This window comes from Pteropus vampyrus, unplaced genomic scaffold (genome assembly GCF_000151845.1).
Source record: "Pteropus vampyrus isolate Shadow unplaced genomic scaffold, Pvam_2.0 Scaffold9, whole genome shotgun sequence".
In the NCBI taxonomy this organism is placed as follows: domain Eukaryota; kingdom Metazoa; phylum Chordata; class Mammalia; order Chiroptera; family Pteropodidae; genus Pteropus; species Pteropus vampyrus.
This window is the reverse complement of record NW_011888790.1, coordinates 6,832,888-6,850,670: the sequence shown is the minus strand read 5'-3', so window position 1 is coordinate 6,850,670 and position 17,783 is coordinate 6,832,888. Positions and strand designations below refer to the sequence as shown.

Below are 17,783 nucleotides of genomic sequence, written 5' to 3'. Positions count from 1 at the left end.
AAACCCTGGGGTGGAAACAAGTCTAATACATATTCCTTTCCGCTTGGATATTTGTATAGGTCACGCATCCCCTTCTTCAAGTTTCTACTCAAACATCACCTTCTCAATAAAAGCCTTCTCTGATCACCCGAGTTAAAACTGCAACATTATACATAAACTTCCTAACCATCTTCCCTGTCTTATTTTTCTATTTAGCACTTATCACTAACACAGCATATATGTTACTTACTTATCTTGTTTACTCTCTGTTCTTCCCCACAGGAACAGAAGCTCCTTGAGGGCAAGAATTTTCTGTTTTGTTCACTGACGAATACCCAATACTTAGTGGAGAACCTACTATATAATAGGCACAAAGTAAATACTGAATCAATGTGGGAATGTTTAAAACAATGTGATTTTCAAAAAGATCCCTGGTGATTATAACATGCAGTCAAAGTTAGGAACTATGCTCTAAAGACTGGGTTTCTTGGATGTTCTTATCTGCCTCTCTTTTTTCCCTAAGTGACAGTATCTATTTCCATAGATACTTATACTAATAATACCCAAACTTATATCTCTTACACAGATTACTCCAGATTATTCAACTAGCCATCTGATAGATTACATCTGTACACCTCACCTTAAGGTATGTATACATAGCAAACATCTAATTTAACTTCACCGTACTCCATTCTCTTCATCTCTGTAAGTGGTACCATCAACTACTATATTTCTCAAATCAAGAGTAGTCCCACCCTTTATTTCTCTCTTTCTCCTCTACACCCTACACTTAATCAGAAAGTATTATCAAGTCTATCATAAAAATATAATTTGAATTCATCTATTTCTCCACTTCTCTGCTATCACCATCTCTTGCTTGAAGTGATTTCTACTATCTGGTCTCCCTGTTCCTACTCTTAACCTTGATTCAATCCATTTTCCACACAGCAGGAAAAAAAATTAAAAATATAAACAAGATGGTCTTACTTAAAATGTTCCAAAAGTTTCTCCTCATAATTAAAATAAAATTTTAAGTATATGCAAATTCTTGTCACAATCCACAAGGCTTACAGCTTATCTGTGCATTTTTTAATAAAGTGAATTTATACCAACAAAAAAAATCTTTTGGTAATCTTTTCTAAAAAATACTTTTAGAAAAAAGTATTATAAGAAAAAGAATGCTTTAAAACCAACTTACATACTTCCACTGGTAGAAAGCACGGTAAAGTTGAAAGGCCACTTAATTAAGAATTAGATCTGATTATGAATGAGTCTGGGCTGTGGAACTAACTAGATGATAAGGACAACTTACTAATAATCTTTTCTGAGCTTCCATTTTATTAACTGCTAAAAATGAGAAAACTCGACTAAGGTATGTTTCAATTCAAATTATATTATGGGGATTTAAAACATCTAAATTTTTCCTGCAATATCCTGGAAAGAATGAAAATAGTACACAAGAAGATTGAGAGAATCAGTGGCATTATCAGTGTTGTCACTTGCCAAAAAGAGAAGAGGATATAGCCTATATAAAGAAAAGACTTGAAATATGGGCTTAGCTGATCTCTGAGATCTCTTCCATTTCCAATATTTTATGTCCAAGCAGGAAAAAAAGTCCATTATCATTTTTTACTGAAACTAAAAAAAGTTTTCAGATGGAAACTTCAATAAACACTGTGCCTCAAGATCTCTAACCTTTTGACTTAGGCAGAGGAAGGACAGTTTATTCCAGCATAATTTATTTTTCAGAAAAAATTAAGTTTTCAATCACAAGTACTATTGCCAAAAAGATCTCAGCATTTGTCTATATGTCTACAAAAACTACCAAATCAGTCTGTTATGTTAGCCTTTCTACTATAATTTAAGGATTTTTTTTCATCCATGGGATGGTGGTGATGACCATGGTAGTAAAAACATCCCTCTATCTTCATTCATGAGGCTACAGATAAATCAATTCAAATACAATATAAGAATTAAAATAATAAGTTCCACTCCTATCCAAATCTATCTTAAAATTAAATAGAGGCTAGTTAACAAGATAGTCAAGAGCATTAAAACTGGCTACTGCCCTTATTAACTATGTCATCTTGGACAAGTTATTTATGCTCTAAATGTTTCAGTTTTCTTATTGGTAAAGTGAAGATTATGAACTGAAACTCACCAGGTAAGACATGCAGAGCAATAACTATGCACTCCTTCAATAACTTATACCAAGCTGGCCTTTATCTTAAGATCCAGACAAGTCGGTACTCACTATTTGGAAAAAAGTCTAATTCTCTTAATGTAAAATTCTATCAAGCATCTACTTTTTAGGGAATAATTATTCATTCCCACGTGAACTGTTATTCAATTCTCAAATATTGACAAAAACTTATCTATCTAGTCATTTACTAAATTAAAAAATGAAACATATGCATATTTAGAGAAGGTCTGGAGGGATATAAACCAAAGCCTATTAACCATAGTTATCTCTGGACTACAAAAACAAAACTTATTTTTATTTTTTTCTTTTTGCTGAGGTATAGTTCCTAATTTTTCTATAATAAACACAAACTGTTTTTTGTAAAAAGCCAATATTTTTTTAATGAAATTAATTCAACAAGCAAATAAAGTTAAACACTCTTTGTATTAATTCACATTTTGGAATTAAAAGTGAAATACGTCAGTACTTACAAATATACTAATTCATACACCTACTGGAAAAGGAACAACCAAGAATATTAAACACATATTCTAATGTACTCTCCAATTCTGATTTCTCTTTTGAGCCTAACTCCATAACATATGTCTTCACTTCTTAAATCTTATCAAGACTTCCAAAATTAAGAAAAAACTTCCAAAATTAAGAAAAAATTACCAATAAGACTTCTATAATCTCTTAACCTCGAATTTCTCTTCTCCTGTTCCTCGCTGACAGATTTCCACTGTAGTTTCATCCTGAAGTATTCATCACTACAGAAAACAATTTTACATCAAAAACAGCTTATTTGAACACTCTATTTAAAAAATTTTTAATCAAACAATATATCAAAGCATTTATGATGCTAGTGAGATATAAGCTTGTACATATGATAGTGAAATGTTTACATTGTGAAAACAAAGAAAAAATAAAATAACATTGTACATGTCATAAACTGTTTAAACTAAGAAAATAATTTAGGTTTTAAAGAAACATTTACCTTAATCCTTAATATCATACCAAAATTATTCCAATCATTAAATATTTTAACCACTTAAGTTTCTGAATAATTAAATACAAGTCTATAAGACTTTTTCTTTAATGTGACATAAGAGTTCTATTTTCCAAAGAGTTTACTGAAGAAACCTGTTGATTGAAAATGTCTTAGAAAGACTGATAAAAATGTTCGAAAAAAGAAAGAATTGTGTGAGAGTCTGAATATCTACATAATAACTAGGGGTAAGCTTCAAATCAAAGGCTACACTAATTAACTAGGAATAAAAGTGAACCTGGAAAGTTGGTCTGTTTCTTTCCAAATCTAAGAAATTATTTAAAAATAGAAACACTCTTCCAAAAAGAATAAAAGACCAGTTTATGTTACAGGAGCACTAAGAAAATAAAAGTAATTAACCCAAGTAACAAATACACTTTTTATGAGCCATTTTATAATCTCATAATAAACTGTAAAAATAAATCCAGATGAATAAGATACATCTAAAATCCACTTCTAATTAGTTATATTTCAAGTAAGCAAAATGTTGGTACAAAGGGAATGAAATTTTTCTTACCATCTTTCTACATATTTGCCAAAATAAGTGCAATGAGGTCCTTCTAATAAATGTTTCTGGTTTGAAGTAACTATGGTGTTCATAATTTTTAAATTAAAAGAATAAAAATAAAATTATTTTTCCATATCCTAGTCTACGTATTCCAAATAGTCATCAAGAAATCCTTTACTAGTTTGTATGGGTGAGTTACTTAAATCTCTTTGATGAATACACACAAGACCATTACTTACATTTTTTGTTTTTGTAACTGAGTTCTTTCCTCCTTGGTACTATCCCAAGGAAAATAACCCAGAAGAAATTTCCATGCTTGCTTTCTCAACGCATGACTAAGTCCCTGAAGAAAACATGGATATTAAACACATTTGTAAAAAAGAATACTTTAAGTTCACAAAGCTTGCATTTAAACAGAAAGATTAATATTTGATAGCTTTATCCATAAAAATAGCTAAATTCAGTAAATACTATCTTGTTTTTGACTATTAGATACTAAAGATATAAGCAGAAAGCCTAAACAATACAGAGAATACAGTAGACTGTGTAGCACCGATAGCGGAACTGATTAGTCTTTCAAAATCCAATGCTTACTGGCCAAGGCAACTACCAGTGGGGTACATACATGTCTCCTTCACATAATCCACAGAACTTCAGGTAAGGAAGAATATCTTTTCCTAGGCTTAATGGTATCCCCCCAACCAATCCTCACAAGTACCTCACTCTGTCCAAAAGAGATTTTAAGGCATCATCACCAAAAAAGAGTTCATTCCCCTTCCCCTTTCAAAAAAAGGAAAACAAAACTTGAATACCAGCAATTTCACATATAATCCTTATTAAAGTATTTACCCCTCTAAATATCATCTGCTTCACATTATCTACATTTAAAATTCTTCCTTCAGAATCAACGTTCTTGGTCCATTCTTCCAGTGATACTGGCTCTCTCCTTTGAACAACAGGTCGTTCTCCCAAATCAATCTAAAATAAGAAGACAAGCAATAAGGAGTGCATCTTTAATCAGTGAAATGAAATCAAGGTATACAGAAACTTAAACTAAAATACTATCACTCAGAAATGTTCTAACACTTCTAATATCTCCCATTATTTTTCAATGTTTAGTTTATGAACTATAATAGTTAGCATTCCATACATTTTCCCTCCTACTAAACACACAAATATCTGGGTTATAAATGGAAAGTTAGGAAAACATTTGTTATTTTGGGTTTCAATTATGTAAGTATAGAACATTCAACATGTAAATTCTATGAGACCCTTCAAACTAAACGGTATGCTATATTATTAAAAAGGAGAGTATTATGCCATTAATCATTTTCCAAAATTAGGTTTTCTTCCAAACTAAAATTTATAGCTCTCAGAATTGATTCATGATCCATTAGCTCCACTTGGTATTTTCTACAGTTTATTCAATTAACAGATGTTGGTAATTTAAAAATGCCATTTTCAAGATAAATCTTTTAATTAAGTATCGTAATTTAGATATTTACAATGTTCTATGTGCAGCCTAGAATTGCTTAGCAAATTCAAAAGTCTTATTGAGCACATATGAAGATTTGCCATAATTTGGGGCCAAAATCCATCTTATTTAAAAAAAGAAGAGTCACATGAGAATAAAAGCCCTAGAGTACAGTCCTGACTAGCTGCCTCTGATGTCTACTGAGAAAACATAATGTAAATTAGGAACAAAACTAGGGGCAATTTGCAAAGCTCACTATTCACTCACTGCTATGCACTCAATAAAACAACCTGTTCATTATTATCAAAAAGTAATGAAAGAAAAGAGACCCAACATTAATGTACAGACAGTATTAGTAATCGATGAAGAATCATTTGGTGACAAGTCAAGCATTAGTTGTTAGATATATTAGTTAGCAAAAAGTTATAAAAAAGTATTATATAAAGAGGAGGCAGATAAAACCAAATATGAGTTTCTAGTTCTATAACATGTACAAGTTTAAAAATAGTTCTCCTGTTAAAATATAAGAGCTATATTAACATAAATCTCCACTCACTTTTGTGATGACTTCAAATCCTGGTTCTTCTTGTTGATTTATCTTTAAACCTGGAATAGCATCGCTAAGAAAATCTGCCATTTCTGAAGGAGGTCGTTGATGTGTAGAGGGATCGTTGCCTCTCAAACTATCAAAAATGTAGTTTGTGACTTTGGAAAATCCTACCATAGTTGCTGTATAAGGATCCTTTTTAATTTTCTATAGAGTAGGAAAAAAAATATTAGTATTATTAACTCAAATAAAGAATAAAAGACCTTGATGACAGGCATAAGGGCAACGTTTTTTAAAAGGAGGGAAATCAGAACTAAAGTAGAGTATTCTAAGATTACCTTAAAAAAAAATTTTTCTGGGAAGAAAAATTTAAATTTTCTAAGCCAATCTTTTCATTTGGTTAAAATAGTATATTAAATGATAAATTAATGCTACTGATTGAACTTCAGATAAACAAATGATTTGCAGGCTTCATTCATTCTGCATACAATAGAAATACACGCAGTGCTTACTTTCCATTGGTGAATGGCCCACAACAGCTTTCTTCTGTCTAGCAGTCCTGCCTTCACAAAAAAATACAGTTCTTGAAGTGTGTAGTACCACACTAGTCTAACACAAAATATTTGGTAGCCAAATTTAAAAGCTCATGATATTTAAATAGTGGCTGATATTTTAATCTAATTATATGAGTAGTAAATCATGCCAACAAAAGTAATTTGTTCTGGGCAATGCTGTCCTGGAAAACAGCAAAAGCTTTTTCTACTGTTAAGGTTACTTCTAAATCCCAAACTGCCTGATTACTCATATTTAGCAAAAATAGTTACTTCTTAAAGGTCAATCTTTAAAATTATTATTTTCACAATAAGAAAAACTGTTCTCTCACTTAATCAGTGTTTTAGTTCTCTTGCCCTCCTTCTTTGTTATCTTCAGAACCAACAAGAGCGCATCTGGGACAGAGTAAGCACTTGCTGAATGAATTAATGAATAAACAGTCATTTCATTATTTTCATAGAGAAATCTGAGCAAAAAATAACTATTTCTGCCTATGTTGAGTGCACATTTTTAACCAAATGCAAGAATATACTCAAGTGAATTAGATTATCATGACCCCAAATGAACCTAGTTAAATGGGAAAATAAAAATTCAAACCAGACTTATGCCTAAATTTATCATTAATGAATTCAAAGTGGCTTACCCAGTAAACTTGCACCTAATTGATGAAAGCTATGATAAAAAAAAAATCTACTAATGTCTAATTTAAATATTATGATAAAGGGAAAAATGCCTTAAGAGTAACAAAGAACCAAGGAAGCTTCTAACAAATAATATGAAACATATTTCTATAAAATTACAGTGAATAGTTCCATAAAGTTTACACATAGAGAGACAGTTGCTTCATTCTGTATAATCTGAGAAAGTGAGAGGTAGGGGGTATATAAAATAATGGAGTCAGATTAACAGATTAATAACATGAGATAGATTTAAGAAACATACTTGTATTAAACCATATGCTGGTTCATCAAGAAGATTTTCAAAAGACTGTGAAAGACTCTTATTCTGACAATTCACAAGAAGTATTCTTTTATCCTGTGGAGATCTGTAATAAAAAGGAGCAATGTGTCAAAAATACCAGCACACTGTATCAATAACTACTAATAACTACTGAATAACTACTAAGGCATAGTTACTCTTCCTTAACAGTAACAAAAACTTAAATGTCCAGTTCTAGAACTGTTTCCCATTAATACAATATTAACAAGTACTTAGTAACTATCTTAATAAGTGAGTTCCAAAAACTACATGAAACATGAAATATTAAATTAACAAGTATAAAAGGGATGAAGTATATTTTTATTCTAGGTAAAGCCAAGACAACTAAATTGTAATGAACTCAAATTCTTGTTTAGAATCACAGTGGAAAAACTTTACAAATATATCTTCCTTTATTCTCATGAAAATTAAAGAAAACCAAAACACACTTTAGAATTCACCTGTATATACAGTATGTACACTATAGGAAAATATCCTATTTTGAAATGATTCCCAACTTCATTCCACAGGTTGGTAGTATTGCAATATAAGATGTTAAAAATAAAAGATACAATAGATTATTCAACTGTTAAAGATCATTAATTATGCTAACCATAATTATTAACACATGCAAACATATTTAACAAGGATATAATGTACAGTTCCAGTAGTATCTTTTTAGTTCTTTCTTATTAAGCTCTAGACACGTTTTTCTCCACATTTCTTAATAGCTACAGAATAAAATGCATTACAGACACCTAATTTCAAGTAATCAGATTAATTATCCAGTCTTTCTTCTATTCGGTAAGTTTTATAATTTAGCAAAGTCAGCTATAATAAATCCACAACTTTTCTATGTTTAAAATAAAAATTAAATGTGTTATTTTGCTGCTATTTCTAGTTTATTATAAATGTTTGAGATAAGAACTTTAATAACAGTTATCTCTTCTCAACTCTAACATAACAGGATGCAACATAATGCTAAGGGGAATATGAAATTCAAACACAATCTCATTCTTACAAAGTCGAAAACAGTGCCCAATCTTCAGAGACAATAATAGCTTTATAAGCCCCTTGGCTTTTAAAAAGTGCTGAGGTTGAGTCATCTCAAGTAGGAAAAACATAATAACTTTTTAAATGTTCAATTTTCATTAAACACCATTTTTCTGAATAACTTTGGGGTCACGTTTAATATGAAAACCTCACAAGGTTCTCACAAGGTATTTTTTAATGATAGGTCAACTTTTAACCAGAAAAAGTAATTAATATAGAAACATATTTCTTCTCAGCACAGTATTGTTGGTGCTGTGGTTATTTTGTTTCTAACTTTCTGTAAAATCCAAATAAAAATTAGTCCTGAAAGTCAAAACACTAGCTATGCATGCAGACGGGGAACAGATATGCAGTCTTCAACTCTATGGGCTCATATTATTATGGCTCCAGATCTTAAACTGTGGATGGAAAGAAGTAATGACTGCACAACCAACTACACAACCAACTGCACAACCACAAGCAACTACAGATACCTTTTTTTTTAATGAGGAAAGATTTCATTTTTTATACCTAATTCTCTTGTGATGAGAGGCTGGGGGAAGCTCTAGGAGGAAATATAAAATATAAGAAATTAAAGACGTGGTTGCCCCTAAGGAAATCAACAAAACATTTTAAAAAGTACATCAGTCAAAAGACAAGCAGTATATTGGTGGGTAATTGCAGAGTTTATCAAAAAGTGAGTTGGCATTCTAGAATAGTGTTATGTTTCCACCTACCAGGTTACCACACTGATTTAATCTAGGAATATTAAATATTATAGATTTATAAATATATTAATGTATTCTGGGATATTATGGACTCTGGGAAGTTGATCTCTTGTGACATTATTCAAGACTTTCAAAAGCATTGCAGCAGTAAGCATTTAATGGTGCTAACATCAGCAATTCTATTAGAGCCTACTACAAAGCTTAAAGAAAATCATAGTCTAAGGTCACAATTATGGAACCATATCTACTAAAAATTCAGAAATACTTCCCAAGCTTTGGATTGAGCCTCTCCTAAGACCTCAGAATAAATCAGAAATTCTAACAGTTGAAGAATGTTTGTAAACTGAGATGTATGTAGCATTAACTATTTTATATTACTGAGAATGACCAATACGAAAAGCCAAATAAATTAAAATTTCATTGAAAAAGATATCAATCAGGAAGATTAATAAAAAATAAAAAGGTACAGAGTATTTACAAAACTATATATACAATTTATTTATGTATGAGAGATCTCTCTCTCTCAAAGGGAATAAATGAGGATCTAGAACCTAATCTTGTAAATGGTTGGTGTTATATGATGATACAACCAACTTGGCTTTTTAAGGGAATATTTTACTGCTTGGATATTTATGTATTTATGTAAAAATGGCCCAATATGCTAAATAATTTTAATAAAACCAATAATATTCATTCATATCCTAGCAACCAACTTCATATCAGAAAGGTAACAAAAATGTATTTGTGGCTCATTCTTTCACCTATCTGTATGGAAAAGCCCTTAATTTGTTAGCGGAGTATTAAGTAAGACAATATGGCCACAGATGCGAAGCACATTCTTCAATTTACATTAATGATAGAGAAAAAAATAACATGGTCTGACTGATTTTCTATTAGTTTTGAGCTCAGAAGACAACAAGGAGGAGGACCCTGGCATAGTCTGGATGGTATCTCAGTGAGGATGCTGAAACCATGGTTTTCCTGGACTATTCTTCCTTTTGGTCTCTACGACAATCTCTGACCACAGAAACATGACTCTGGAAACATCAACTTCCTTAAGATAACTGCTCCAATGACAGGAAATGAGACCCAAGTAGCTGACATCTAATACAGTTAAAAAAAAGGGGGCGGGGGGGGGAGGAGGATATTTGGGACTTTTTATTTCTTTAGACTTTAACTTGAGAATTCTAGTTATCTGGACAATAATGAATATTAAAAAATAAGGACCTTTAATATCTCCCTAAGAATCTGATAGTGGCTTGTACAAATTTGGAACTTCTTTTATATTGGTAATTACTTATTTGGAGTATCTATATTCTACGGCACAATGTAATTGGTCATAATTTATGATGGGAAAAAAAAGGAAGTGCTTACTTTCAGCCTAGGGTACAGAGAGGCCTTGGAGTTCAAACATTTAATGTACTATTCTTACACATTTCAGACCATTCAGGGACGAAGAGTAAACTGGCAGCCAGTGTCATAGGAGAATACACAGTGGAGAAAGGACTGGTATTAGGAGTATAGCTTTTGAAGGACTTTAACTTTAGACAGCTATTTCCTTCCCCAAGAACAGTCGCATACTCGATTAAGCATAAAAATAATGATAAAGCCCAATGGGAAGAGAGAACAAAGTGGAGGGACGTCAGTCTCCTCTGCAAGGTTTTTCTCTTTGACCAAGTCATTAAAGGTTGCAATTAATCACTTAATCTCACATACTGTCCCCCCTTTTATCTTCCCCTTAATTTCATTCTCTCTCAGAGCTTCAATTACTACTGACACACAAAAACTTACATATTATCCTATTTTATGCTCTCATAGTGCTATATATCTCACCCAGAGCATTTATTACAGCTGAAATTTTAATCTTATTTGTATAAGCAATGTTTGTCTCTCCTACAATAATAAAAACTGTATGAAGGCAGGGGCCATATCTTGTTTGATTATTGCTCTTTCCAGCATTTAGCACAGTGTCTAAGACATAGTGGGTCCTCAAAAAAAAATTACTTGTTAAATAAAAAAATTGAGAAAAATGGAACACCGTTCCATTCCCATGGCCTCATGTTTCCAAATGTTTTGAACAATGTACTTGTTCTAAAGAAACTCTCCTTCACAGGGAAATATATGATTGCTGAGATAAGGGAAGAATAATGTGCCTATCTAGTATAACCCTACCCAGGCTCTCTCCTTCTCTTGATCTGCCCATCAACAGAGAAAGTGGTTTCTAGTCTGCTCTCATTCACATAATAAGTGGTCTGTCCTCACCACGGAGACCAGTGATTGTCCAAAAGTGACGATAACTGGCTGACTTCAAAACTAACTTGGGGTGAATTATGATGACGTTGCATATCTAAGCCTCACCAATATGATATTTTTATCACCATCTATTCTTATATTTAATTCTCAGTTGTTTTACAAATACAGAAAAGGAAACAAAGTTTCACTTACAACTCACATTAAAAATCACCCACACACACTCAAGGTGCACATTCCCTTGTAAACACCTAAGTGACTGTTGAGTCTACCCTTGAACCCATCCAGGATAGAAAACTCTACCTCTTGAGCTAAAATCTGTTTCCTTCTAATTTTTCTTTGGAGTCATACAAAACAAATGTACGATTTATTTCTTATAACAATCCTTTCAAAATTATTTGTAGAACTGATAAGTACCATGCCATTTAGTCATTCAACTAAGATTGATTATGCAAATATTATGTGCCAGGCACTGTGGCTAAGAACTCAGGCAAAAATGTAAACAAGATAGATGCAATCCCTGCCTTAATAATGGGCTTACATTCTAGAGTAGAACATAAAAGAGGTAGATAGACAAAATTATTTTATTCTGTTAAGAACCATGAAGGAAGCAAAAAAGGGAATGGGACAGCAAAAAGGGCGTGGGACACTACTTTAAATGGAGAGCGGGCATCCAGAAAAGACCCTCTGAGGAAGTACCATGAAACTGAGACCTCAGGGATCAGAAAGGGAAAAGAATATTCCATGCAAAAGAAACAGCATACACAAGGGACACTAAGACAAGTTTCAGGAAGTGAAACCTTGTGGCTAAAATACAGAAGAGAATGGCGCAAGAAAGGCTTAACAGATGAACAGAGCTAAGATAAGGCAGGCCCTCTTTGACCATAGTTAAGTTTGGAGTCTATTTAATGTCACACCAAAACTCCTTTAAGTTAAATCCCCACCTCCTTCTAGTGTTTTTCATACTATTTTGATTCCTCTCATTACAGTAGTCTTTTCCATATAGTCTAACACACTGAAAATGCAGTGCTTAGTCTAACACACTGAAAATGCAGTAGTTAGTCTAACACACTGAAAATGCAGTGCTTAAAACTCAACCTAGTTCTCCAAAGTATGATCTTACCAATAGAGAGGTTTCTACCACTTCGACCTAGATACTGTACTTTAATCAAGTTTTGTTACTGCTATATCACAACAATGATTAATACTGAAGTTGTTATACTACTAAAAGCCCCAAGTCTTTAACACCTGCTTTCAACAGCCAAACTTTGTGCCCCAGTCATAATGCCCCTCTTGAAATCAAGATCAAGACCCACATACTACCAACGAGGCCTAACTTCTTATGGTTACATGCCTAGTGCCCCCCAGAAGTAATCAGCAAGGTAGGGGAGAGAATTTCATTCCGGAAAACAGTCAAAATCTTCCAACTTTTGGATCACACCTAGCTTTATATAATCTAAATTTAGGCATGATAAAGGATATTTTTCTATTTTCTATTATGAAGTGCAGACATTATTACTTAACAAGCATCCTTACAGTTCCCCAAGCTAAAAACCTCAATTTCTCCCTTCTTCTCACTGCCACATCTCCAACCAATCATAAATTCTAACCCTAAACACTTGTCTAATACTTTATCTTTCCTGCCACTCTGCTAGTTCATGCCACTATAATTGCATCTAGATGACTGGAACAACTTGCTAACATGACTTACAAGATTCTTCAAGCTCTGGTCTTTACCTAGCTCTTTGGCCTCATCTTTAAATGGGGTACCCTCCGTTTCCCACTATGCAGACCTGTGATACTGACCTTTCAATTCTGTGATTATATCATGTTTTGTATTCTTCCTTCTAAAATACCTCTCCCACCTTAACTATTTCCTTCCCTTTCATGCTAATGTTCCTGCATTTGTCAGGTCTCAACTTAGAAAGTATTCCCTCACTCCTACCCAACCTGTAGTCTGAATGAGGTACCCTTTCTCCTTTCCAGGGAGCTCCCAAAGCACTTTTTACCTCCTCCATCTTAGTTCTTGAGTTTTATAGCCATTTATTGGATGGCATCCTTCACAAGACCATAAACGCTCAGATATCCAGAAACATGTCTGTTTTATTCACTACTAAATATCAAACAACTAGTAACAGTGCTCAGAATATAGCTGACGCCCAAAATATATTTGTCAAGAGTGAAAGCAAGAAAAAGCATGTGTGTACAAATGCACATAGGTGAATAAATGTAAGATACAAGATTTCTGAAAAGTAAAGAAGCCCTGCCTTCCACACTTATAATTATTTTATAAAGGGCACAGACTTGCCTGACTTAAATTTGCAACATTTCAAATAAAACTGTTTAACAGAAACTACATAATAAAAGGTAAATTTGATAAATATATAACCTATAAGTTACTGATGCATCATTATTCATTTAAATGTGTATTAAAAATATGAGACTACTCTTTTCTTTAAAGCATTAATAAGGTGATACAGGTTGCAGATCCAAATTACTAAAATGGCAAAATTTTATTTAGTCATTCATCCAAAGCAGTCAATATCCTCCTACCAAAAAAAAAAAAAAAAAAAAAAGCTGCTTGTGCCCTGATATGCACCTAGGTCAATAATATCCAGTGACAAGCAAAAATAGTTTGCCTTGAAACCAATACAACAATCCAATTTCAAAAAGTAGAAAATAATTTGATACTTACTCACACAAGACCACATATTTTTCCAGAGAGTCAATCAGTAGTTTGCTCTCTCCTTGATGAAAGTGCAGAGCAGGGAGAACGACGTCATCCTTTAGACAGAATACCAAATACGACCAGCCCATACCCTCTTTGTTTTGCTTGATTGATTTCAGGTCTGTCAAACTGAACAGGAATGACCATTTGCTTTTCCCATTCCTATGACTTGGAGCATCTTAAAAACAAGAAAGTGGGGCAAAATATTTTTGTTCGCCTTTTCAAAAGGTAAGGTACAGACAGCGCTCTACATGACTGCCTAAAAAGAAATTTGTTGAACCTAAGGAATGACTATACCATTCATATTACTATGGTTTCCACTTGTACTAAAAATAACAATATACATTTTATTAAAAAATAGTTTTTAAAATAATTATCCTACTGCATACAAATCTGAAAAATGTTATCCCTATTTAAATATAAGCTTTGCCCAAAATGAACACAGCTTTAGAAGCAGGCAAGCTGGATTCAAATTGCAGCACCACCATCTTACAAAGTAAAAGATCTGGGGCAAATAATTGAATCTCTGAGCCTCAGTTTCTTCACCTATAGAATGGAGATAATTATACTTACCTCCCAATGTTATTCTAAGAATTAAAAGACATTATGTTTGTCAACTAATACAGTGTGAAGTATACAGCAAATACTCAATAACTGTAAATCTTTTCCCACTCTCCCCCCAAATACAAATAGTATGTTTTGAGAGACTCGTTTTAAAAAACAAAACTTTTATTTCCCCCCATTTCCTTTTGCAATTATTTTTACTATACTACATTGAATAAAAATAAATATACTAGGATAAAAAATATTGGGGTGACTACACAAACTTTTTGGCAAAAACCCAAAGAACATTGGGGAACTAAGGATAAAAAGACAACTTATGAATGCTTTGAAGAAAATAAATACATTTACTCTTCCTGCTAAATCATTCTTAAATCATTCTCTTATTCATTTAAAACCTCAGTTCAAGTCAAACTACAGTTATACAACATTTTCTGAGTTTGTGAGCTGTTTATGGAAGCTTAAAATCCTAAGTTTGGGAACAATATCATAATTGATTAATAAGCAACTTAAAAATTACCTATATAAATAAAAATTTAAAGAACAATGGAAAGATGTCATCTTTCTTCTCACTAATACTTATAATTAGTTTCTAATATAAATATATCATTTTAACATTTTAACTCAGACATAAGCATGTTAGTCTCGGAAATTTTAAAAAACTTTTTCTCTAATGTTATTTCCTGAGAAGTATCATGCTATCCTGCTCTTCACGATGTTCATTAATTCTGTCCCACACTATCAATTCCACCAAGATAAACTGCATAGATGATATATGCTTACGAACTTGATCAAAGGGTAGACTAACTGGTGTTGACCTGAATGTATGTCACCTTCCTAAATAGTCAGAAACACTATAGCTCCATCACCTCCAACAAGATTTCCTGAATTGACACAAAGAAATCTACAGCTTATAGAAACTTCTACTTGCAAGGAATACAGGCACTATCACTATTACATGGACACTTTAACAAGTATCATTTGGAAGGAAGTCCAGAAAGGCTAAAGTAACACACCAGCTCGAATGGTGCACACATATCTAAGGCTGGTACCAGGTTAAGTGCCATGTGCCCTCTTGACTCTTACTATTCATGTTGCACTGGAATTTATACTGTAGAGCTCATAACACTACTGCAAGCTAATATCGATTTGAGAACAATTCTAGAATGTCTTCATAAATCACTGAAATGTGAACGTACCTAAACGACTTAGAAAGGATACATACTACATTATTTGCAAAGACCAAAAATATTTTCACAGCAAAAGAGCAATAAAAAACTAGATACAATTTTTTAAATGAAATTCTTAAATTATATAAAGTAATCCAAATTAATGCAAGAACATTAACTAATACATGCAGGTTATACAAACCATCAGGAGTTTGTGCATATTCGAAAGTAAAAATTTTACAGATTTCCCTTGTTAATGGAAGAAATACACATTACATATTAAATACGACAGAAAATACCTCATGCATTTCTTCACTTAAAGTGCTAAAAATGATGAGAAACATTACAAGACAATTCTATAAGTCCCCTTACTAGAATATAAGCTTCATAAGAACAGGAACTTTCTTTTGTTCACAACTATATCTCCAGTGCCTAGAAGAGTAACTGGTGCTCAAAGATTTGTTGAATAAATGAATAACCCATTCCCAAGTCAATATAAAAGTAATCTGCAATTTAATCTATCACCAATAGCTAACTGGAGAAATGGTTACAAATGAAAACTAGTGGATTCCAAGCATTAACTCAAAATTTCCTTCTTTCTCCGTATTGAAAGGTAAATAAAACTAATTTAGTTCTGGTGAATTTTCTATGTTACCATATGTATGTAAAAAATATCTCCAACACAATGACATGGGAAAACTGGCCATCATGGCAAAAGAGTAAAACAAAAGAATTCAATAAGTCCCCATGTCTTGAATAGAATTAACATCAAGGACACGACATTTTATTTAGATGGGTTACCAGAACATCCTGGCAGTCTGTTGTTCTGGGTATATACATTTTCAAAACATTTGATCTGATACATAAAAACAAAGACTTAGCAGTAGAGAAACTCTTAAGAAATAAAAAGTTAAATAAATCTTCAATCTTCCATTTTTTTAAAGGTTTGTCCTAAGTTTCCTTTGTGAATCACAAAAAAAGTATAAAGTCAAAAATATTTTTTTTAAAAAATTTTATTAAAAAAATGCTTTTCGAAAATATAAAAATGTTTCATAATGGCAGAATTTTGAATTCTGAAACACCAAGCTTAGAAAAGATCTCCTTTAGGGAGGAGTTTTGATGAAATATAATCATAAGATAGACAGTCTAAGATAAGGTAAGAAAGATGGGATGGGACAAAGTGCATAGCACTTCACAACTCCTTGTTCTGTTAAATATGTGTATGCATACTGGGCCATACTGGTCAATGTATTACTCACTCTAATGTATAAATATATAATTTTTTAAATACTGGGAGGAAAAAAAGTGTCTTAACTTTTAATAATTACAAAATAAAGGTTCTTTATAAATCACAACGCATATGGCCAAGTCATGTAAGCAGTATTTACATATGTGGTTTTTGGCTGAGCTACACAGAGGTTGTCAACTTTATACATTTAAATCATGAGGAGAGATTTTGAAAAATACAGATGCCCAGGCTTCATCTCCAGAGTATGATTTCATTTTCTGGATGAAAGCCAGGCATTGGTATTTTTTTTTTAAAAGCCTAACCACCCCAAGTCATTTCAATGTGCAAAGTTGAAAAACACTATTCTAAAAAGATCTTTATTGTCAGATTATGCTTTTGTCATATACATAATGCTTCTTTCCTCTAGGAAATACTGAAAACTCTTTTTGCTCATTCCTATAGCCCGACTTTTTCATTCTGAAGAATTTAACAGTATTAGTCAACAGCAAACAAAAAATAGCAATTCATATAACCAACTCTGAAGATCCGGTGTAGAGAAGTTAAAAATCTTTCACATGCCAAATCGAATATACTATAATCCTTTGGTTTTAACATTTTACATTGTTTTGGTAAGAACCTTCCTTTCAGTAGAAAGGGAATGCAGAGAAAAAGAGGTAGAGAAAGACTAAAAGAAGGAGAGAGGGAGAGAGGGAGAGAGGGAGAAAGACAAAGACATATATTCATAAGCTGTTATCAAAAGCTTGTGAATTATTTACTTCTTAACTGCTATTGTTTCTAAGAAATGATACAGTATAAAGT

The 17,783-nt window shown here is 32.4% G+C and overlaps 1 protein-coding gene across 2 annotated transcripts in view; it reads right to left on the bottom strand.

Moving 5' to 3' along the window:
- TBC1D15 (TBC1 domain family member 15) overlaps positions 1 to 17,783 on the bottom strand; it is a 60,246-nt gene that overhangs the window by 19,923 nt on the left and 22,540 nt on the right. Inside the window, exons 5-11 of one of the 2 annotated variants that reach the window (XM_023520899.1) lie at positions 13,974 to 14,184; positions 7,233 to 7,335; positions 6,251 to 6,301; positions 5,748 to 5,945; positions 4,567 to 4,695; positions 3,957 to 4,060; positions 2,837 to 2,931 (exon numbers count right to left, since the gene is read on the bottom strand). In XM_023520899.1, the coding sequence (XP_023376667.1) occupies positions 2,837 to 2,931; positions 3,957 to 4,060; positions 4,567 to 4,695; positions 5,748 to 5,945; positions 6,251 to 6,301; positions 7,233 to 7,335; positions 13,974 to 14,184 (891 nt within the window). The remainder of the gene's footprint in view (positions 1 to 2,836; positions 2,932 to 3,956; positions 4,061 to 4,566; positions 4,696 to 5,747; positions 5,946 to 6,250; positions 6,302 to 7,232; positions 7,336 to 13,973; positions 14,185 to 17,783) is intronic. The other variant, XM_011374385.2, reaches the window with a different exon arrangement.